Source organism: Colias croceus, chromosome 23 (assembly GCF_905220415.1).
Source record: "Colias croceus chromosome 23, ilColCroc2.1".
NCBI classification, from domain to species: Eukaryota; Metazoa; Arthropoda; class Insecta; order Lepidoptera; family Pieridae; genus Colias; species Colias croceus.
Genome location: NC_059559.1, coordinates 5,115,556 through 5,139,971, shown reverse-complemented (window position 1 = coordinate 5,139,971; position 24,416 = coordinate 5,115,556). Strand labels below are relative to the sequence as shown.

The 24,416-nt window shown below is 36.8% G+C and overlaps 1 protein-coding gene across 3 annotated transcripts in view; it reads left to right on the top strand.

Annotated features, from left to right (window-relative positions):
- Nucleotides 1-24,416, top strand: part of LOC123702130 — an 81,972-nt gene that overhangs the window by 11,785 nt on the left and 45,771 nt on the right. For all 3 annotated transcript variants that reach the window (XM_045649786.1, XM_045649787.1, XM_045649788.1), the window contains exon 2: nucleotides 11,337-11,744. In XM_045649786.1, coding sequence (XP_045505742.1) covers nucleotides 11,344-11,744 — 401 coding nt within the window. In that variant the 5' untranslated portion in view covers nucleotides 11,337-11,343. The remainder of the gene's footprint in view (nucleotides 1-11,336; nucleotides 11,745-24,416) is intronic.

The window sequence follows — 24,416 nt, the reverse complement described above, 5'->3', positions numbered from 1 at the left end:
AAATTCTAAGAATAATTATTTAAAATTATAAGTCTGACCTTTATCCTCGTCGCCAAATGTAGATACGAGTTCACACTCGTATACGCAGTGGATGGGAATGGCTCGTTACGTCGCCAGTAGCTAGGGTAAACACACGTCCGCTCACGCCCGAGGCTGCTGCGTGACTGTCTCCCCACTACCCGCGAACCCGAGACATCCGGGGATATAGTACCTATACTTTACTCAAACACTACAACGCCTAATTCTGCTATTTGTCTAGATAAATAAAAACCACATGATATTTCCAACACAATCGAAAGTAAATCTTAAAATAGACTATGTAATGAACACGTTACATAAATTTTGCGTTGAAATTTGTTCTGCAACATTTTTATTTTCTCCTTCAAACTGTCCAACTGCACTAAGTGGACGCGAACAGGCGCCATTACCCTACTTTCCCAATTCCCATATTTATAATATTGTATGAGTATTATCCTTAATGCATCACATTATATTAGAGTATAGATCTATGAAGTCAAGGGAATATGAATGATGCTCTAATTGTCTTTAATTTTTATCTTTATTCTGTATAAATCCATTATATTATTGTAACTTCCATATGGGAACACATGTCCTGAAATAAAACAATTTTATTTTATTTATTTATTTTATTTTATTAAAGCATATCGTCAGGATAAAGGAAAATAGTGCATTTAATAATTGCAATATGGCGTGGGGAAACATGCATTTTATATTTGATCACATTTTGTTTAACATATTCCTAAAGATATCAGTTTTGTTCCTATCAGTTTTGATAAAATAATGCACCCAAAGTGAAATTTTGATCCATGTTACAAGTGCTTTGATAAAATTTATTTAATATAAACAAGCTATAAGTACATGGTTTTCTTTTACTTATTTTATCTGATAAAAAACACATTGAAATAAATGTATATACTTTTTTATCTATACTAATATTATAAAGCTGAAGAGTTTGTTTGTTTGTTTGTATGTTTGTTTGTTTGAACGCGCTAATCTCTGGAACGACGGGTCCGAATTGCAAATTTCTTTCGGTGTTAGATTGCCCATTTTTCGAAGAAGGCTATTATAGGCTATATAATATAACTATCATCACGCTAAGACCAACAGGAGAGGAGCAATGCGGGTGAAACCGCGGGGCACAGCTAGTAACCAATAAGTGTTTGTGAAAGATTAGAAATGGCACAAAATAAATTATATAACGTGAATCGCGATCCGGGGCCAAAAGTTGAAACTAGTAACTATAGATAATATAAAAACTTGGCGGTAATTAATTTTGATAAGCCAGTGTAAACAAATCCGTGAGTCTACTAACCTTATTCTTGCATGTTTTGACTGGATTTTTTATATACTAGTTGTTTGCCCCGGTTTCGCCTGGCTTATTAACAACGCTTTAATAGTTTAAACCCATGAAATTAATGTATTGTTTCCACATATGAACGATTTCATAAGTGAAAAGTTTGCATTAGGTAAATCTGTCCGTTTAAAGTGGGTTAAAATCGGGTCAAAAGGCGTCGGATACATACAAACATACAATCAAATTCAAATTATATTTATTTGCAAGAATGTTGTACAAAATAGATCTTTAAATTACAATATTATGTGGCTAACACATTCTACCCATTGATTGGGTGTGCAAATATTAAACAGAAACTTTATTAGTCTAATTATTATTATTTAAATAAATAATAATCCATACTAACTAGTTAATATTATAAATGCGAAAGTAACTCTGTCTGTCTGTCTGTTACTCAATCACGCCTAAACTACTGAACCAATTTGCATGAAATTTGGTATGGAGATATTTTGATACCCGAGAAAGGACATAGGCTACTTTTTATTGCGAAATATGTACCACAGGCGAAGCCGGGGCGGACCGCTAGTTACATATAAAGCTAATAATATATACATGTAAAGCTAATAATAATAAACATGTTCATAATGAAAATAAACTGCTAAAATCGCTTGCTTAGTTACTGTGTTAAATCGTAGCCGTTTAACAAAGGGCCTAGCCTCTTTATTAACAGGCGCTGTTCAACATAATAAAGTTGCTTACATGACTTTAGAAAGAAGGAATTACAGAAATTACTGTAAGCTAAAAATATAACAACAATGTAATATGTACAACAAAGAAAACTTTGTTACTAGACCTTAAATTAAGTCCAAAAATATTTCGAAAAATGGAATTTAATTAAAATGGCAGACTACTTATAGCGCAAGGCTGACGGTTACTTTCATTTACCAAGGATATGTTATATGCCATCATTATTATTAAGTTTCCCATTACAATATTCTACTTTATAATCTATACTATAATATTATAAAGCTGAAGAGTTTGTTTGTTTGAACGCGCTAATCTCAGGAACTACTGGTCCGATTTGAAAAATTCTTTCGGTGTTAGATAGCCATCGAGGAAGGCTATAGGCTATATATATCATCACGCTAAGACCAACAGGAGCGGAGCCACGCGGGTGAAACCGCGGAGCGCAGCTAGTATTTAAAATTTAAATAAAACGTTGTAAACGTTGTTATTACACGCTATATTGTATTGTCACCTTGATAAATGTACAAAGTTTGAATTAAATCTGTACATTTAAAGTGAGTCAAAATCGAGTAAAGGAGTCGGTTACCTACAAACATACAGGTGAAGCTAATATAATTATTAAGAAGCGTCTTAAAATTGGCTTATTAAGAAAGAAAGAAAGAAAGAATTTATTTACCAAAGGCCAACAACAGATATACTTAGATAATAAAAGAAAAGAAATACAAAAACAGAGAAATAGACAAAAGTGTGGCAGACCTTTATTACGACTATACTGCGTAGATAGTAACTCATTAACTCAAAGTACATTACTGACCTAATAACTGAGTTTAACTTAACCCTTACCTAATTAACAATGAATGAAATAACAATACAAAAGATTGGGAAATCCATTTACAATATCTATTAGACGGAATAATGCAATGTTTTAATTAATTAGTTTTTTACTGACGTTCCTAATAATATAGGAACTCCTCGCCCTATAGGTACACTATTACTTCACACAGCGGGTTGCCTGGAAGAGATCACTCTTAAGTGATAAGTCGCCCTGTGTGCTGTTTTAATTATAAGTTTTAATCTATCTGAATCCCGGCACAAAAAAAGTGTAGGTAATGTATACCAATAGTAAAATTGGAGTGTAAAATAACCGCTTTTACACACGGTACATACCAAAATAGTTTTTTTTTTCAATTATTGTCTGTCTGTTTGTTCCCGCTAATCTCTGGAACGGCTTCACCGATTTTAACGGGACTTTCACTGATAGATAGCTGATGTTATAAGGAGTAACTTAGGCTATTTTTTTCTGATATTCCCACTTACATAAGGATAAATAGGAAAAACTCAATTATTCGGGTGAAAGCATGTGACGCATCGAGTAACTATATGTACAATAAAAATAATCGCTTGTTTAATGCTATCAACAACATATTCTCTTTTAAACAAAACCTAATACCGCTACGAACATTCCAATCATGTTATATATACCTACAGTTAATCAACAATTTTAATATAAGTCATTAGCATCACATTATTTGGCTTGAGCTGCTGGCAGATCTATTCGTGATAAATTGAAGTACTATATATATTCATATAATTATGTAGGTACTCAGTATTGCAATATATCTCTACACGTATTAAAGTTATGATAATCACTTTTTAATTTATTACCTTCATATAAGTAATCTTTTTAGGGTCAACGTTACATACGTAGTTAATTAGTAGATACCTGTGTCTTAATATATACTCAATATAAAGTAGAAGAGTTTGTTTGTTTGATATCGCTAATCTCAGGAACTATGTGTCCGATTTCAAAAGTTCTTTCAGTGTTAGATAGCCCAATTATTGAGAAAGGATATCATCACTACATAGTATAAAACAAAGTCGCTTTCTCTGTCCCTATGTCCCTTTGTATGCTTAAATCTTTGAAACTACGCAACGGATTTTGATGCGGTTTTTTTAATAGATAGAGTGATTCAAGAGGAAGGTTTTAGTATATAATTTATTAGGTTTTAGGTAAAGCGGGCGAATCCGCGGGCGGTAAGCTAGTATGCTATATACTATCACGCTAAGACCAATAGGAGCGGAGCAATGGGTAAAACCGGCACTGGTAAATATGGCTGTAAAATTAAACAATAATTTAAAATAACTAAGTATTAATTATAGAAATGTGAAACAATAGTGAACATTTGTAAATTTGATGTCTGAAATAGAAGAAAATGTTTATAATTCTTTCCTTACTAATATTATAAATGCGAAAGTTTATTTGTTTGTCTTTCCTTCACATCACAGCGGAGCGATTTTATAATACGATTTTTGCGTATGGAAATAGTAGAAGGCTAGAGTGTGACATATAGGCTACTTTTTCCCGACGTGTATAGTACGAATCAAACTTAATGGCGGCTCAGAAGTGAGAACATCGAACGATCTGATGCGCAGAAAAGAATTGTCGGATACCTACTTGCGCGCTCGTGCATTCGCAGCTAACTTCCGAACCGCCATTAAGTTTGAATCGAACTGTAACGTCTCAAACCCATGTGAATTTCATCCGACAACTTTCCTTTGAAAGCTAGTAAAATAATATACATGTAATATTTATTACCACATACTAACCATGTGTATATTTATTAAACAATTGGAAACTAATGAACTACTTACTGAAAACCGGTATGGTCATGAGATCGGATTGAACTGCCGACCCTAGGTCAAAGGCCATATAGCCCGTTAGGCGTTACTAGTCGTTTTGAAACTACTTCTATACACAATTATTATTTACTAGCTGCTCTTCGCGGTTTCACCCGCGTGGCTCCGCTCCTGTTATAGCCTATAAGCCTTCCTCGATATAGAGGCTATCTAACACCGAAAGAATTTTTTAAATCAGAGCAGTAGTTCCTGATATTAGCGCGTTCAAACAAACAAACTTCAGCTTTATAATGGAATTAATAATAGTATAGATTATTATAACTAGTTTTCCGCCCGCGGCTTCGCCCACGTTTTCAAATAGAAACCCGCATAGTTCCCGTTCCCGTGGTATTCCGGGATAAAACCTATCCTATGTGTTAATCCAAGTTACTCTCTATATGTGTGCTACGTTTCATTGTATTCGGTTCAGTAGTATTTACGTGAAAGAGTAACAAACACACACACACACTCACACATCCTCACAAACTTTTGCATTTATAATATTAGTATGATTGTTTAAACCAACCTTCCTGTTTTTCACCCTAATCTAAATTAAAATATTACGTACGTAGGTCTATTATTTCTGCGTACATTACTGAATCATTAGTTTTTCTCATTAATTCTTATAAATAAACATCGACGTTGAGTAAATCTTTTTTGTATCATTATCCTTATAATATGTTGGATATATTTTAACCAACTACGCGAAAGATAACCCCTCTTTTTCGTTCCCCCGTTCGCGATCATACTAACTTATCCGCTTTATATTATACTAGCTTTCGCCCACGACTTTGTACGTGCATCCCCGTTTTTCACGGTTCCCGCAAGAAAATCGGGAAATCCTTTCTTAGGGGACGCCTACGTTATGAAATCTACCTGCATGCCAAATTTCAGCCCGATACGTCCAGTGGTTTGGGCTGTGCGTTGATAGATCACTATATCAGTCACCTTTGAGGTTTATATACATATATATATATATATATATATATATATATATATAGATTAGCTTTCCGCCCGCGGCTTCTCCCGCTTTGTCTGAAACCTAATAAATTATATATTGAAACCTTCCTCGAGAATATTTTTACATATCTATTTAAAAAAAACTGCATCAAAATCCGTGGCGTAGTTTTAAAGATAAACATACATAGGGACAGAGAATGTGTCTTTTTTTATACTATGTAGTAATTAGTGAAATAAAGATGTGGACTGGACCTCCTTTCAAGTCGGTTAACAAATTTGCTTATGTATTATAATGTACTTCTCACCTGCCTCCGCCAATATTACATCACACAGTGAGTTGCCTGGAAGCGATCACTTTAAGTGATAAAGCCACCCTCTAGTCTTGTATAGTTTTAGTTTTAAAATGTACGTGTACCAATAACAACACAATAGAGTACAGAAATTCATAAATCTAAATAGTTACAATAATTAAACTCAAAGGTGACAGACTGACTGACTAACATAGTGATCTATCAACGCACAGCCCAAATCACTGAACTGTTCGGACTGAAATTGCAATTTTTCTTTTATCTGTGCTATAAGACAGAACAGTGTTTTTACTTTTCTGTGGACGTAACTTTCTACAAAATATCAAGATTCTGTGTTCACGGGAAGTAACCTGTAGGTTTTGATTCCTGGCGACACTAGAGAAATTTGATAAGCATGAAATGTATGTTTTAGCAATTTTTCCTCCATATTCTGTGCTGACACTGCTTTTAACCAAATTTCAAGACTCTGTGAGGTGTACAATATAGGTTTTGATTCATCATCATCATCAACATTAACAGCCTTTGTTCGTCCACTGCTGGACGAAGGCTTCTTCCAAGGCACGCCACTGAGCCCGATCGACGGCCCTTTGCCGCCAATTGTGGCCAGCAACCCTGCGGATGTAGTCACTCCACCGTGTAGGTTTTGATTCCCTTGCGATAATGTCGAAATTTTGCGATAATTTTCAGCATAAACGACTGTATCTTTTGATTGCGTTGGCTATAAGTTTGATTTTTTCACAGCTTCAAGGAACCGTAGATTTGAGTATTCGGTATAAATTTCAGATTGAAACCTCCACGCGTTCCTGAGAAAAAGGGTCTTGACAGGCAGACAAACTTGAAAATTGTTCAAGATAATATTATATTTCTTTATATGATGTAATTAAAAAAAATTATTTTTATTCCTGTATCTGTACTAAGTATAAGATGTTGCTTTGTACCGAATTTCAAGACTCTGAGTTTACGAAAGTACCTAGTTTTGATTCCCTTGCGAATGTCGAAATTTGCGAAATTTCTCGGCATTTACGCCTGTATCTTCTGATTCGTAGACATATAAGTTTGATTTTATTATAGCTTAAAGGTATCATAGACTTGAGTTTTTGGCATGAATATCAATTTCATACATGTAAGCGTTCATGAGTAACAGGAATTATTGAGAAAGGATATCATCACTACATAGTATAAAACAAAGTCGTATTCTCTGTGCCTATGTCATTTTGTATGATTAAATCTTTAAAACTACGCAACGAATTTTTATGCGGTTTTTTTAAAGATAGAGTGATTCAAGAGGTATATAAGGTTTTAGACAAAGCGGGCGAAACCGCGGGCGGTAAGCTAGTCTGCGTTATAAAATTGTACTACATTTCATGAGTCTGTGTACTCTGGAACTACCCTGTAGGTTTTGATTTCCTAGGGAGTGTCGAATTGTGAAAAATTTCAGCATTTACAGCTGCATCTTTTGATTGCGTTGGCTTAAACGTTTGAATTTTTCACAGCATCACGGGACCGTAGACCGTAGGATTTCGACTTTAGCAAGGGAATCAATACCTGCAGGGAGCACCCTGTCGCGTAAACACAGAGTCTTGAAATTGAGTAAAAAGTATCGTCTTATAGCACAGATGTAGCAATAACTGCAAAAACCCTAATTATTTAATTAAATTAAATAAAAATATATTTTTAAAATATTTTTAAAATTACAATCCCTTTACGCATGAACATGTATTAAATTGATATTCACATCAGGACTCAGGTCTATAATAACTTAAATCCACAGAACTATAGTGCTTAAATCTGTTATTTAGGTAATTCAAATTCTATGTCAACGCAATCTGAAGAAAAAGCAAATAGAGCCGCATATTCTATAACTCGCAACTACTTGAAAGGAAATCAAAACCTACAAGGTACTTTCCGTGAACACAGAGTCTTGAAATTTGGTTAAAAGCAACGACTTATAGCACAGATAAAGAAAAAATTCCTTTAAACAAAATTTTAAGATACAACCTTTTAAAAAAATAGGTTTGCTCTGAGCCCTCGGTGCGCGAGTCCGACTCGCACTTGGCCGATTTTTGTCGTAATTTTCTATTGTTAATTTAAAAAAAAATGCTATTTTATGTCTTATCCACGAACTGGGATATTTCGATATTGAGGTTTTGTGTGAAAAGTGTAACAGCAAAAATTGTAGTAAAAAAATTAATTACCTACAACTTTACCATTACACTTACACTACAATTTGTAAATTTAAAAAAGGTAATATTAAATTAGTGGTCCACTTAGGTCGTGGACCTAGCCCAGGGGGGGGTCATGACCCCGTGACCCCCCCCCCTGGATCCGCGCTTGCCCCCTCGGGGATAAAATAGGGGATGAAAGTTTGTACCATGAAAATTTCCACGCAGGCGAAGTTGCGAGCAACAGCTAGTAAATAACTAAAGTCAATAAGAATAGACCGAATAATATTAAATTCATTGTGATTGACAATTTTCAGTAAATTTTAACGAAATGCCCGTATCATTCTTCCGAGTCGAAAGTCAAGGTCGATGGCCGTGATTTGCAATTTATTTACTTACCGTGATAATCTGTATTGATTAACTTTGATAATCTATTAAAAAACATTTAATTTAAAAAAAAACTATTAAGGGAAAAGTATGGTTTTCATTTAAAATTAAAATTCGTCTTCGGACGATGGGCTCTAAAAAAAAAACGATTGGCGAAAAGAATGCGTCATTTGATTTTTGTTTGTGTTCTTTTGAATTTGGTCAATAATTAAGAAATATACTAAAACTAAATTCAAAAGTAGTCTTCGTGGCGTAGTCGGATAAGAATAATATTAGATATTTTTAATACTATTTTTTCCCATTTTTGCAATATTTTTGTGATACATAAACTGTGTATGTGTATCAATGCCGCAGCCATCTGGATAAATTAGTGATTTAATTATAAGCCTAGGCTCTTTATTAAATGGCGTGATACATATACACAAACGTTAGCTTATCGTGAGCTAGACAATCAAAACCGCAGTCCAAAGTTAGTCAAGTAATTTTGTATAACCGTAATACAGTTACAATTTACATCAAGTTACGACTAAGTTGAGAATCACGACTAAAATGACGTAACGACTTACGCGTTAGTAATCGACTGCGTAAATAGTAAATGCACGTAATGAAAATATGACGCGCGCGTCATAATTGATAATATTCCACGTAACGGTGTAGATTAGCGTAACTATTTAGTTTAAAAATAGCTCATATTATCTGCTTTAGTATGGAAAATTGGTAATTGATTACGGTGAAATTGAAATTTGATCGTAAGAGATGATTTTTACTAGAGTGCGATGAGTTATGTTTTCGATTTCATATGACTTTTATAATTCTTTAACTAAGTTAGCGTTAGTTACTAAGTATGTATTTAGTATTCTGTGACTAAGTAATAGAACAGAAGTATACAAGGTGAAACTTTTTTGATTATTATCAGACCGGAAATCGGAAACGGAATTAAAACAATCGTTTAGCAAACAATAATAATTAATAATATAATATTTTCTCTGTAGAAAATTAAATATTATTTATTTAAGTAGGTCTATTAGAAATTTTAATGTGTTATGAATTATTTTTGGATTTTGTGGGGTTTTTCTTCACTTGTATACCTAACTGTCTAAATTAGAAAAACTCTCAAAGAATCCAAGTGAAGCCGGGGTAAACAACTAACTAGTCATAATATAATTAAATGAAGTATGTGCATGAACTATTGTTTATGTAAGCCTATATAATCTATATCACATTTCATTATTTACATACCACATAGCGGTTTTTAATTTCGTTTACGTCGTCAAAATTTATCAACGCATTAGCATTTAGCATACAATTATAGGCTGAGAATGAACTATGCCAATTTTATTTTCACGATTTTGAGTCTGTTTGTGAGTTTATCCACGGCAACATGAAAAAGCTCTATCTATTGAGTGGTTGTCACTTATGTTTAAACTAGCTGCTCCGCGTGGTTTCACCCCCGTGGCTCCACCCCTGTTGGTTGTAGCGTGATGAAATATAGTCTGGCAAAGAAAGCTGATTAGGTACTTCACAAATTAATAGTTTTAATAATTGGTTAAACCTATTGGTTAAACCACTCCTGTTGGTCTTAGCGTGATTTTATAGTCTACTAGGTTTCCGCCCGCGGCTTCGCCCGCGCAGTCAAAGAAAAACCCGCATAGTTCCCGTTCCCGTGGGATTTCCGGGATTGCGTCATTTTTCCGGGATAAAAAGTAGCCTATGTCCTTTCTCGGTTATCAAAATATCTCCATACCAAATTTCATGAAAATTGGTTCAGTAGTTTAGGCGTGATTGAGTAACAGACAGACAGACAGACAGAGTTACTTTCGCATTTATAATATTAGTATGGATTATAGCCTTCCTCGATAAATGGGCTATCTAACACTGAAAGAATTTTTCAAATCGGACCAGTAGTTCCCGAGATTAGCGCGTTCAAACAAACTCCTCAGCTTTATAATATTAGTATAGATTCATGTCTATTAAAATCTCGTCTCTATGATACGACCAAGATGCAGTTGAAAAAGTTATATACTGCATTATCTATGCTATTCCAATTTCTCTTTTGGTAGATATTTTAATTTTAAAACAAATATGTAACTATGTAGAATATGTATTTATTTTATTTACGTGTTATTAAACATAGAATTATAGGTGAAGTTTTCTAAACAAAACTTGAAAATATATTATTTGTAAAAAAGTAATTTTATATTGTTTAATTAAAAATTCACATTTTTTTGTGATTTGATCCAGCGTCTAGATTTGCGTTTTTACGATTATGCAAAATGCAGTTTTTAAAACCTTTGGACTCGATGTTGTTTTGTTGACGATATGACAAAAATAAATAATAATTAATTAGAGATAGCGATCAAACGTAAACATTAATCGTCTTATATTTTGCAAAATTAATTTTATGTTTCCCAAAAACAGAAATAAAAAATTAGGCGAGACAGATTGCAAAAAAAGAACGTGTGTGCCGAGTATCAGAAATGAAAATTCTTTGGCACGATTCAAAGATACTAAAATCGTCGCCTTACTCCATGACGTGACGGTATTGCCATGACGCGACCTTGGAATTTTACCCTAAATGCGCCTTAAGAAGTTTCACATTTATTACAAAATTAATACCTACTTCATCGTTATTGTACAATTTGGAGTAAAAAAAACATAATTCAAGTTCACATTAGCGACGTTAAAAATTTCTATAGGTATTTTCAAGAAGCTTATATTATGGTATTTTATAAGCATTATTGAACAGTCCATACTAATACTAACAAATACCATTAATTACAGATCAGCGATGGAGTTGAAATCGCCGAAAGCGAAGAAAAAGTCAAGCGTCTCCCGCCTTGTCTCCTGGAAAAAGTTATTCAGCACGCCTATACTGATCCTTCTATTACTCGGCTCCACGAGCTGTGACACTGACAGTGACAGTTCTGACATTGACAGCGGTGACATTGACAGCCGTCAAAGTGACATTGACATTTCGGGAGTTCCAATTTCAAATTTCACGCACAAACACAGGCACGGAATAGACAACAGAGATCGAAAAACATTGAGCGATATAAAATATTTGAGGCGGCATTTGAACAAGGAGATACTAAACTTTGTGATGACGGATGTGCTAGTTGATGGGGAGGTGGAGAACAGGATACATTATAATGGTGTGACTGCGAAGGAGACGTTTGTTGGCAGTGATGGGTAAGTTTTGTATTTATTAAGAGAGTAATGATTAAGATATTTTTGAAGAAAAAATTTATCATGAAGCGAGATTCGAACCCACGTCTGTTGCCTTAGATTTAAAAAAAAGTCCAGAAAAAATAGTACTTGTAGTTACAAAAAAAAAAATGTTATATCATATGAACCTCAGAAATACCTGCAGTAATTTCGTAGATTGTATGGTACAAACGAAAAACCTTCAAAAATTTTTGTTAAATTTAAAAAATAAAGTTTAAATGCGGTTTCAGATTCGCTTCCGGATTAACCATTTTTTGTATTATTTAAATTAATTTTGATTAAATTGAATAAAAAGATAACATATATCCAAAATTAATTCTTATTTTAACCTTTAACGTGAGATAAAGTGATATTTTATCGCTGTTGCAATAAAAAACATGTCTCCTTACATTGAATATATTTAAAAATTAAAATACAACATTTTCTGTACATAACGATAATTTATTCATGATGATAATATAATATAGCCTATAACCTTCCTCGATAAATGGGATCTAACACCGAAAGAATTTTTCAAATCGGTCCAGTAGTTCCTGAGCTATTCCTGAGATTATTGCAAACATACGTAAATAATGGTGAACATGTTTATTGGCAAGTTAGTGAGAAAATTAATGAATCAGACAATTTAGTTGTTTCTTAGTAGACGTTGGTTTCGTTTACAACAGGAAAAATATATCTTAATTCTTAACCTATATCGAAAGTATTCTGATAATAAGGAAGATTTTTTTGTTTGAATATTACGATTAAACTATAAAACTATCGAGTAACTACATTTTTTTATACCGTGTAAAAAATATAGTTACTCGAGAAATATGCTCTAAGATAATAAATATTTTACATTATCTTCACCGTGTGTGATGCGCTTTACGATTTAACTATAATAGTTCAGGATACATCGCCCATAAATATTTGAGAACCATCAAATCAAAAAATTTTATCCTTGTTATCTCTGTTAGCTACCACAATCGAGAGTTTCGTACACGAAATTATTCGGTGTCTCATCAAAATAAAGCTACAAACGGAAAATCAGCTTGATAGTAGTCACTTGCAAAAATGGGCGATGTATCCTGAACTATAAAACTATCGAGTACCTAACTATGTATATTTTTTTATAAAGTGTAAAAAAAATAACCAATTATATGTAACCTACTTCTTTAGACTCGATTTCGACCCATTTTCAACGGACAGATATTGAAACTTTGTAAACTTAACAAATATCGATGACAAAACAATAATTTCATGAGTTTATCATATAAAGGGGTGTTTTTTACAATATTTACAACTATATTTTAGTACAAAACAAAGTGGATGCTGCACAAGAAAGTCTACACCACTTATAATAATTAAAAAACGGCTGAACAGCTTATAATTTGAAAAAATGAAAATGAAAAATAAATCATTTGAAAAAAAAATCATTTTATAAACGTAAAAAAGTAAAAGAAAAACACTGATTGTCCTACAGCTATCCCTGAACCAATTAACTAGAACATCTAAATTCGGCTCAGCTGTTTAGACACTCCCGAGCGCGCGGTGACAGACACACACCGGCACACTAATTAGCCGGTTATTTAATAGATTCTCGTTTGAACTAAGTTTTTTGAAGATTTTTGTTATAAAATATATTATTATTACAAGAAAATAAACGCCTCTTGAGTGTTCAGTGTTGCAACATTGGATATAAGTTTATTTCAAAAAATTAATAAAAAATGCTTTCATTATTATCGAAGAACGTGAATTTTATTTTTGTTGTGCGAAGTGACTTTGAATGACCTATCAATAATTGAATCGAGTTCGAATTGAATAATCTTTTTTGTTGGTTTGTCTATGCTTAGGTACAACAAATAGGATCGGACCCCGGGCTATCATTAAAAATTGTTAAAAATATAATATAAAGCAATACTCGAGAACAGCTGAACCGATTTCATTATTTTTTTTAATATTCCTTGAAATACGAAGATGGTTCTTATGGAGAGAAAACGTAAACATGTACCACGGGCGAAGCCGAAGCGGACCGCTAGTTTAAGATAAATATAGATTTTTTTCGGTCTAGACCGTACAGCATTTATATAACTGAACAATTAAAAATAAATCTGAATACTAGTTGGCATGGGTTTGCGGAACGATGTTATTTTTAACCGTGTAACATGTACCAATTGTGATGGCGGTATAATCGTGTTAATAAAAATGGCAATTATTAATTATCTATAGTTAAGTACAATCTATAAAAATATAGAGCTGACGATTTTTATGTTTGTACGCTCTAATCTGAGGAATTGCTGCATTGATTGCAATAATTTATCTACCGTGATCCCAGGTATATTAGGTATATTTAGGCAGTATATTTTGAAAAATTATTTCATTATTAGATAGCATTTTTATTGAGGAAGGCTATAAGTATTTCATCACGCTAAGACCAATAGAAACGAGCAATGTGGGTAAAACTGCGGGGCAGAGCTAATGCATTATAAATCTGTTTCACTAATAAATTTTATTATGGGCAAGTACCTAGGTGATCAGCCTTCTTGTGTCCGAAACGTCTCATAATGCAGAAAACATGAGCATTATACCTATATTTAAATATAACTATATATTTAAACATAATCCGTCATATCCTGTTAAATGTACTAAATATAAATATCTTTGATGTGAATTCACTTTATTACGTGATAAATGCACGGTGGCAGTTAATCTTGTGAAGATATAGGAATGTATAGACTGGGCCTAATTAAATTCCTTATTTTAGATTGACGAGGAGCTAATGTTGTTATTAGGTATTGTAGATAAATGGATGTTTAATTATATGAGATATATTGGTATTATTGATACATTTTAATTATTCGATTGTTATATTGAGTATGTAACCACAAACAAAACGTCCTCTTGTACGTTGAAAGAATCATTGCAGTCAATCATTGATTGATTCTCAATAGTTAATTATTACATTGTTGAAATAAATTAGCCAATAATTATACTTAAATAATAATTTAGCCACAGGCTGGAAATTTTATTACTGTGACGATATAATTAAAGGGTATAATTTACTATTTAGTAACAAAAACAAAAATTAATGCAAGTATCTAACCTACACATATTACGGTTGTTCAAACGTGACATTACGTTATATTTTCAAATTTATATCTTTGCGTCTCTTCTATACCGTCTCTTCTATACATTAATAACTCTACATACAAGCTCCACCCGCCACGCCGTCTGCGCAAATATCCTCGTTTCCGAACACATGTATTTTATAAACTTTTTGCTATGTTTATTGTTTATGACTAGTGTGTGCACGTGGTTTTGTGTGCTTTTTTATTTAAACTTACTAATACTTTAGCTTTGTATTTTTAAAAGTTAAACCTATCTGTTTCGTAGATTTTAACTTATATATTTTGTTAAAAGTATTAAAAGTAATAGTTATGTATTTATAAAATTAAGATCCTTTATCAACTTTTTAAATTGATATTTATAATTGTGAATAGAGTAATAAATATCAATTTAATTTAAAAACCAAAACTTATTTTTCATTAAATTATGAATTTCTAACTACAACCAATAACAAAGTCTTCTCAAATCCAGCTCGACAATTCTCACGTATAACGTACAACAGACAAACAAAACACCTCTTACACAAGTACCGTTACATAAAAAAATATTTTGAGAATATTCTACAAAAATCGTGATGAAAATTTAAATATACAAGTTCTGCAAACGACATTTGTACGATCCTTGAATTTTTTAAAAGCAGTACATATTACAGTAATGCAAAAATCTTTTTAAATTGTGAAGAAAGTTTTAAAACATGTTTTAAACCCATAAAGTATTACAATAAAAGAGTATTTTTTTTTTGTGGAAGGTAAAGGGTAATTTGTGAGTTATTTTATATTTTTTATTGAACCAACAAAGAGGATAAGGTTCTTCTTAGTGATACAATATGCCAAATTCATATTACTTGTTTTATAGAGGAGAAAACGTATTAACTATGCGTATTTCAATATTTTTTAGTATTTTTCTAGCTCAATATTTTATTCGTAGATACTTTATACTAAAAAAAATACGTTACGCGCCATTCTGAACAGTCTTGACTGCTGTCAAACTTTGACATATTCCGAGAAAGAAGAAGAATAGTTGTCTATGATTTTGCGCAGACATTAAAAAGACGATTATAGCCCATCCGTAAAATTAGCGTGCGTCTATTTTGTGTTACAGCTGTTGCGGTCCATCTTAATTTAATATTATTATTATGGACTAGCGCGGTTTCACCCGCCGATGAGATCAAGTAGGTATTTGATGCATTATTCTGTAACATAAGCTAAACCACTGCCAAATATCATCAAATCCTTTCAGTGGTTTTTGTCTGCAAAATAAACAAACACATATACATCCTCACAAACTTTCGGGTACATTATATTAGAAGAATAGGAAGGATTAGTTTTATGTATGAATATATTTCATCTTGATAGATATACACTATACAGTCATGTGTGTAGTGTTTGAGTAAAGTATAGGTACTATATCCCCGGATGTCTCGGGTTCGCGGGTAGTGGGGAACACAGTCACGCAGCAGCCTCGGGCGTGAGCGGACGTGTGTTTACCCTAGATATTGGCGACGTAACGAGCCATTCCCATCCCCTGCGTATACGAGTGTGAACTCGTATCTACAATGTGTGTTTTTGTAATTCAGTAATTTTATTAGTCACACTTTAGGTAAATGCTTGTTATATTACTTAGTCTGAAAAGAATTACATGAGTCAGTTATCTCACTCATCATATAAATGAGGTACACAAATTTGTATAAAGATAAAAGAAAGAAGTTTATTGTCTACACGAAATATTTAACAACTTATGAAGCTAATGTTCAAGGGTTTGTCTTTCATACCTATTTTTTACTAACTGTGCCCTGCGGTTTTACCCGCGTTGTTTCGCTCCTGTTGGTCTTAGCGTGATGATATATAGCCTATAGCCTTCCTCGATAAATGATTCTATCTAACACCGAAAGAATTTTTCAAACCGGAGCAATAGTTCCTGAGATTAGCGCGTTCAAACAAACAAACTCTTCAGCTTTATAATATTAAGTATAGATGTGTAGAAAGAATAGTAGGAAATTGAAACACTCAAACATTAAATAATTGTCAAACTTGAGATTTCATTTGTAAATAAACCATTTTAGTAATTTCTTACACATAAAAAATGATAGGGTTCATTTTTACTCATATTTTAATGACATCACAAACATCTATACGTACGTTGTACGTATCGCAACAAAATTTGTTGAATGATTCATAGCATTGACCCTGAATTATGTAAGGTTATAAATATGCATTGATAATTGATATCTACATAATGTTGTATAACGGTTACCGTTGCCAAAATAAATATATTGTATAGTTATATTCTGCAGTATAACTACCCATTTATGTATTTAACCGACTTCAAAAAAAGGAGGAGGTTATCAATTCAGCCGGTACCTATGTTTTTTTTTATGTATGTACACAAGATGTACACTGATTACTCCGAGGTTTCTGAACCGATTTACGTGATTCTTTTTTTGTTCGACGCGGGATGGTGTCGAATTGGTCCCATAAAAATTTCATTCGGATAGGCCCAGTAGTTTTTATTTTATGAGCATTTTTGTCTGTATTCGTAAATGTTGCAAGTGCAAGTTTGAAGTCGGTTGTTTTTAACGCAGTTATCACTTGTTTATTCCTCTATTGTAACAAAGGTTGTCTGGAAGAAATCGGTCTAAACGATAAAATCGTCAATTGTTTGTATTTTGTATTCTATCTTTAAGTGCAACGAAGTATTAATAAATAAATAATCTATAGTGTAAACCATCGATTTCAATATTCATGATTCGACGAACTAAAATTATACTTTTTCACAAGATGTCGGTTTCACTTACGAACAAAACTACCTACTTGGTATAATTTTGTCTCCTATAGATGTGGGTTTGGAATAGTAGCATCTGTATTTGACCATTAGTCTTCGATTATTTTCATTATAAATTTTATCAGATTGGTGTGGTTTAGCCGTGAAAGCGAAGACTTTCAAATTTTAATTGTATGGTTGGTTTATACTTTTTCGAATTTTGTTGGTGAAGACAGGATACATTTTAGGATGAGATATAATAATTTTTATATTCCTCTTTCTGATTTTTATGATACCTATAATGTGTATTCATTGTTAAATAGTTTGTTTTATATTATTTTTATTGTGTTAAATTATCTTAAAAATGTATCGTATAAACGTTCGATAGTGATTTTATATAGGGTCTAAATGGAGATAAATTAATCTTTTTGACTAAGCGGTTCGATTCCACATTCTTTGTCCGAACCGCAAGGGACTGGAACATGCTTCCTGAATCTGTGTTCCCCGACGAGTACAATATGGGGGTCTTCAAGCGTAGAGTGAACAGGTACCTTCTAGGGAAGTGCGTACCATCTTAGACCACATCTCAGCTTAACATCGGGCGAGATTGTGGTCAAGCTCGTCAAAAAAAATCTTTGACTTTGTATACTTCAACTAAAATGGTCCGATTTAGATACTTTTTCACAAATAGGTACTTGTTTTCTTAAGTCGGTTAGGATAGACGGAACCCTAAAAATACGTAATGTTTGTAGTAAAGGTGAATTGAGGTGTGATTAACAGACTCGACCGGTTTCTTTGCAACTCGCAAGGTGCATTACGAGCGGTAGGCCGTAGGGTTGGCAGCTGGTCGTTTTATAACTGGTTTATTGTTTTTTCATAGATGCATTGTTATAATTTCACTTGAATTTGCTTTAGTTTTATAGCATTCAGATGTGAATGTAAGAAAAAAAAATCGATCACGAGACGGCATTTATCACCCGCATACTACTACATAGTAATACTAATAGTAGTATGTACACTACTATACAGCTGACGTGCAGGTCATGGTTAATTTCATATTATAAATCCTAATGATAAATTGATTACACGACACAAAAACATATTTTCAGTTCCTGAGATGATTATTTCAAATAAATATTCAAACAGATTATAATTTACTAGCTGTGACCCGTGGTTTCACCCGCATTGCTCCGCTCCTATCGGTCTAAGCGTGATGATTAAAGTGGTCTATCTAACAGTGAAATAATTTTTCAAATCTTTTTTCAATTTTTCGTGGTTCCTGAAATTAGTGCGTTCAAGCAAACAAACGGACAAACTCTACAATAAAGTATAAATAAATAATAAATAAAAATGTTTTCGGGTAGGATTTATGTTTTTTTTTTTTTTTTTTTTTTTTTATGGTGTTTCTCAATGTTAGCCAGAAGGGCTTTTACATTTTAACGCGGACGCGGGGGTGAACTGAAGGTTCACCCTGGTAGCGACATGCACAAGGGCGTCCCCCCTTGACGGGGACCACGAACCTCGGCTTGAGCTGTCGCTTGAGTGGAGGAGGCCAGAAGGGCCCTAATCGGACGGGCGCTCACCCGGGTGGGCGCGGGAACGCGGAACAAGGGACCTCGTCTTCGCCGGCGAAGACGGTGTACGCTTTCTGCTGTGGTGTGTGCGGTGTCGCGGTTTGTTCGACGTTGGGCTTCAATCGCCGAGTCTAGCCGTGCGTTAGCTTTGGTAATATCATCGTCGGAGTCGTCCAAGACATGTCTCGGCCGCCTACGACGATGAGTGGGATCGGGTTTCGCGACGTATGCGATGGCCTTTGTCACCAATGGGTTAGGGTGGTTTTTAGCCTTGTCGAAGTAGCGCTTAGACGCTTGCTTCATCCATTGGGCTATGGTGGGGAGTTCTAAGTCCCTATGTAGGTCCACGTTACGCACGAACCAGGGCGCTCCAGTCGCTGTTCTCATGAACCGCGACTGAATCGTCTGGAGCTTGTGTATGGAGCTGGGAGCGCAATGCGCGAAAACTACACTACTATAAGTGAGGATTGGACGGACCACCGTTTTGTAAAGTGTCACCTTATTTCTAAGGGACATTTTACTGCGTCTGTTAATAAGGTAATAGAGCCGGCTAAGGACATAGCTGGCTTTCTTACGGACTGCCTTAATGTGGGCTTTAAATGACATGTGTGCGTCTAGAGTGACGCCTAGGAATTTAGTGTGCTTTTGCCATGGAATGGCTTGGCCATAGAGTTTGACACTATCTATGGCCTCGGGGCCGCCGCGCCTGAAGAGCACGGCGGCGCTCTTGTCGGGGTTCACAGTGATACCCCATTTGCGAAACCATTTGCCTAATGCATCGGTCGCGGATTGTAGGAGTGGAGCTATTCTTTTGCGGTATGGACTCGACACGTAGAGTGCCGTGTCGTCCGCGAAGAGGGATAATTGCACTTTATCGTGCTTTGGGATATTGCTAGTGTATAGCGCGAATAGGAGGGGCGACAAGACGGAGCCCTGAGGGACTCCGGCCTGGATGGGGCGTGAAGACGAGAGCGTGCCGTCTAATCTGTAGCGAAAGGACCGGTTAGACAAGAAGTCTCGTATGATGAACACGAGACTGTCTGGCACGCCGAGAGTGTACAGTTTGTAAATCAAACCGTTGTGCCAGACCTTGTCGAACGCCTTCGCTACGTCAAAGAAGACCGCTCCCGTTCTGTGGGGTCTGAGGCGGGTGAGGCCCGCGAGAATGTACTCCGTGATGCGGTGTACTTGGTGAGGACACGAGTGAGCTCGTCTAAAGCCGAACTGTTCGTCTGGGAGCAGTTTTTTGGCAATGACTGCGTCCCAGAGGCGTTTGGAGATGATTCTCTCATAGATTTTCCCCAGAGAGCTGAGGAGACTAATGGGACGGTAGCTAGATGCCACGTTCCGGGGTTTGCCCGGTTTGTGGATCCCGATCACAATTGCTTCCTTCCACTTAGCGGGGAAGGTACAATTGGCCAGGAGACAATTAAAAGTAGCTACTAGGAGAGCGATAAGGGCGGGCGGCAGGCTTTTCAGAGCTCTATTGGGAATAGAGTCTCCGCCTGGGGACTTTCTACTAGCAAGTGATTTGATTAATGATTTTACTTCGGTGGCCGTCGTTGGTGACAAAGGCTCGGCATCGGTACGAGGGCTTGCGGTAAAGCGTGCGATCTCTTGATTAACTACGTTAATGTGAGTCGAGTCGGTCAAGTCGAGACTGGGGGAACATTGTTCCTCTAAACTGTCAGCTAAGCATTCGGCCTTCTCAAAATCGTCAAAAGCGGGAGGTTGATTAGGGCGAATGAGCGGTGGAGTGGCAGCAATGCCATCAGATTTGAGGGACCTCGCAAGCCGCCAGTAGGCAGTGTGCGAGGGAGAGAGTTCGCTAAGTAAAGAGTCCCACCGCTCGTTGCGTAATTCGTGAATTCGCTCTTTTACCTCTCTCTGTAAGGAACGAAGAATTCTACGGTTTTCGTCTGTCGGTGCTCGGTCGTAGGCGCGCGTCGCCGCGTTCTTATCGCCCACCAGCCTACGCACGTCCGGAGGCAGATCCAGCCGGTGGCCGAGGCCAACGGGGACCCGCCGGGACGCGTATTCAATCTTGGATTGAATGTGGCTGGTGACCGAGGAGACCGCGTCGAGCGCCTCTACGACCGTGTCGATTTTGTCCGGTACAGACTCCAGCTCTGGCGAGTCGACGGGCTGTAAGGCCTCGTGCAACTTTCGCCAGTCTACCTTCGTCATGTACTCTACTGTGGTGCTATCGGGAGGGCCGAGTTCGAACAACACGGGCCTGTGATCAGAGTCGAGCTCGTGCAACGTTTCAACGGAGCGCAACTGTAACGTCACGTTCCGCATCACCGCCACATCGAGCACGTCCTGTCTGTGTCCCGTGATCTTCGGAAAGTGGGTCGGTTCTAAGGGGGCTACAACCGTGACGTTAAGAAGGTCGGTCAGTCGGTCTAGTCGTTTGCCATTGGCGTTCTCGTAAGAGCTATTCCAGTTCCAGTGCTTGCAGTTGAGGTCGCCGGCCAGAATGACCGAGTCGCCCAGTGCAAGCAAGGCTCTGAGATCGCTCTCCAAGATTGTCTTTGACGGGGAGAGATAGACCGAGGCGATTATGACGGGTTGATGACCGGTCATAGACACCTTGATCACTGTGGCTTCTAAGTTAATTAGAGGCGGCGTGTCGATGGGCGTGCAGTGCAAGGCCCTTCTGTAGTAAATGAGAGTGCCGCCTAAGGGGCTATTTACGCGGTCGTTACGCACCAACATGTAGTTGGCGAGTCGCGGATCACGGTTAAAAGGCTTAAGAAATGTCTCTTGCATTACTAGCACATCGACCTGCCGTCTAGTGACAAAGTCCCTAACTAAGTTAGTCTGTTTGAGAAGGCCGTCCGCGTTAAAAGTAACTACGGAGATCGCTCTGGGTTTAATTCTAGCTGTGGTAGCCATTAGGGAGTGTTTTGGAGTTTTGTTACCAGCTCCCAATGAGCTGCTAGAATTTTAAGGGATTCGATGTTGCTCTTGGACTGTTTAAGTTTCCTAACAACTAGGTTTACCTCATCAAGGTTGAGGTCTTTAATATAATTCATTAAATAAATGAGGTTTGCAAAGGACTCGTCAGGCGAGTCTGATTCGGGTGAGTGCACTTCAGCTGAAGGCTTCGGTGCTGCTTGTATGGCGGGAGCCGCTGAGGGCGGCACCGCCACGCTCGACTGGGCCTTCGTCACTAGTGACGGAGGTTTCGTCCAAGCGTTAGTTTTTGGTGGCGGAGCCGGTATAAAAGCCGGCTTTGGTTGAGGGGGTTGAGCCCCGGCGCGGGCGATTCCGCGAGGTTTATTCGCCTTCTGGCGACCCCCCACCCTGTGTTTGGGAGCCTTCGGGCAACCCCGGTAGTTCGCGGGGTGACCCGAAGTCTCACAAAGCACGCAGGACGGTGGATCCTCATTAGGCAAATCCTTAGACCTCGTGCAATCCTCCGTGCCGTGGTCGCCTAAGCACTTAACGCAGCGAGGCCGCGAGAAGCAGTTGCGGGCAGAGTGCCCGTAGAGCTGACAGCGGTGACACTGTCTGATGTAACTATGGGAGTCGGGTGTTTCCACCTTGAGCCCTGAAAGCTTGCAGCAATGCCGCATTTTAAAAATGTCTTTCCCCTTCGGGGTACGATCAAGGACCGCGAGGACCATGTCGTATGCTACTTTTGTGATTCTATTGTGCATTCTAAAGCACTCTTGGACGGGGAAGCCTTGGCCTTTCAAGTCATCGAAGACTTGGTCGGCAGAGATCTCTTTGGGGATCCCTTTTATGACAACTCTTAAGGAGCGTTCCTCCGGAAGGGGGAACGAATGACCGCCTATATTTTCGGCTCTTAGATAGGCCGTGAAAACCCTGTGATGGGTTGAAGTTAACAATTGGACACGAATATTGTCCTTAGTTGGGCGAGCTTTGAAGGGGATACCTTCTTTTTCTAAATAGGCTGAGATTTTCAGCCAGGCTGATTTATCCCTCACGTAAACGGGTGGGGGAGAAGGCGGTTTGCGGGTCGCGGTCGCGGTGTTGCCCGCGGTCGGGTCTACAGGTGCCTGAGGGGCGGATGCCTGAGGGGCGGGGGGCGCACGGCTAGGCTCGGCGCGCGAGGAATCGCGAACGGTCGCGTTCCTTTTAGCGGGCGGCGCAGAGTCTTTTAATTTGCGCTTCTTTTTATGCTTGACGGTTTCGAAACCGTCCGATGAGTCTGAGGACTCCGCCTCCGAAGCTGCTGGCGAATGAGGAGCGCTTTCGCACTCCATACCGGTCGGGGCTTCGAACCCCGCTTCGACTGCCACTGGGGACAGCGGTGGGGACTCAGGAGAGTCCCTCTGCGGTTGCGCAACGGGCGCGGATTTATGTGACAACCCTAGTTAAGTAGAGAATTGTTTCAATGAAAAGCCTGCACCGGCACACATCGCCATTACTGAGAGAGAAGTAATAGTGTGGATATGACCTTATTTAACTTTTTAATAGCCACTAATTGCATATTTCGTTTCCTTTCGTATGTAACCTTAACATTTACGCATGATCCTATGAAAGAAATGCACAAACTACTTATTAAACAAGGCAACATTTTACAATATGATAACAAAGGCAATAAATAACTTGTACATCGCGGATTGGCGGATCTCACACATAGTTGGATTTTTAAGTTTGCTTAAAAGCCGATTTTCTTTATTGTTTTCCATAACGTTCATAAATTACATTATTACCTCAAAATCAAACATTTATTCATTCAACTCTAGGCTTCTCTGAGAAGCATTTTTGTATCTTCTAAATCTAAATGAACATACTTCAAATTAACGTTGTACGCCTTATACTTATCAGAATAAAAAAACATAAAATCAACTGTAAGATGTGGTCCATACATTTTTAAATAGAAAATCTATTATGTACCATAACCAATAGAAAATGTTCGATTTGAATTATTAAACGAATTAAAAGTGAAAATAAATAAAGTTACAATAGTTTGTTTAGGCGTATCCATACTATCCTACTGTAACAATACGCTAAACACCAGTGACTAGCGCCAGTGAAAGGCCTAGACAGTCGTCAACTGACCTGACTCTTTCTCTTCTTTAAATGGTACACATGGCTAGTTAGAATCATACTAATTTTATCCCGCGGCTGCGCTTGCTTTAATTTTAAATTTTTTAAGCTGTGCCCCGCGGTTTTACCCGCAGTGCCCTGCTCCTGTTGTTCTTAGCGTGATGTTATATTA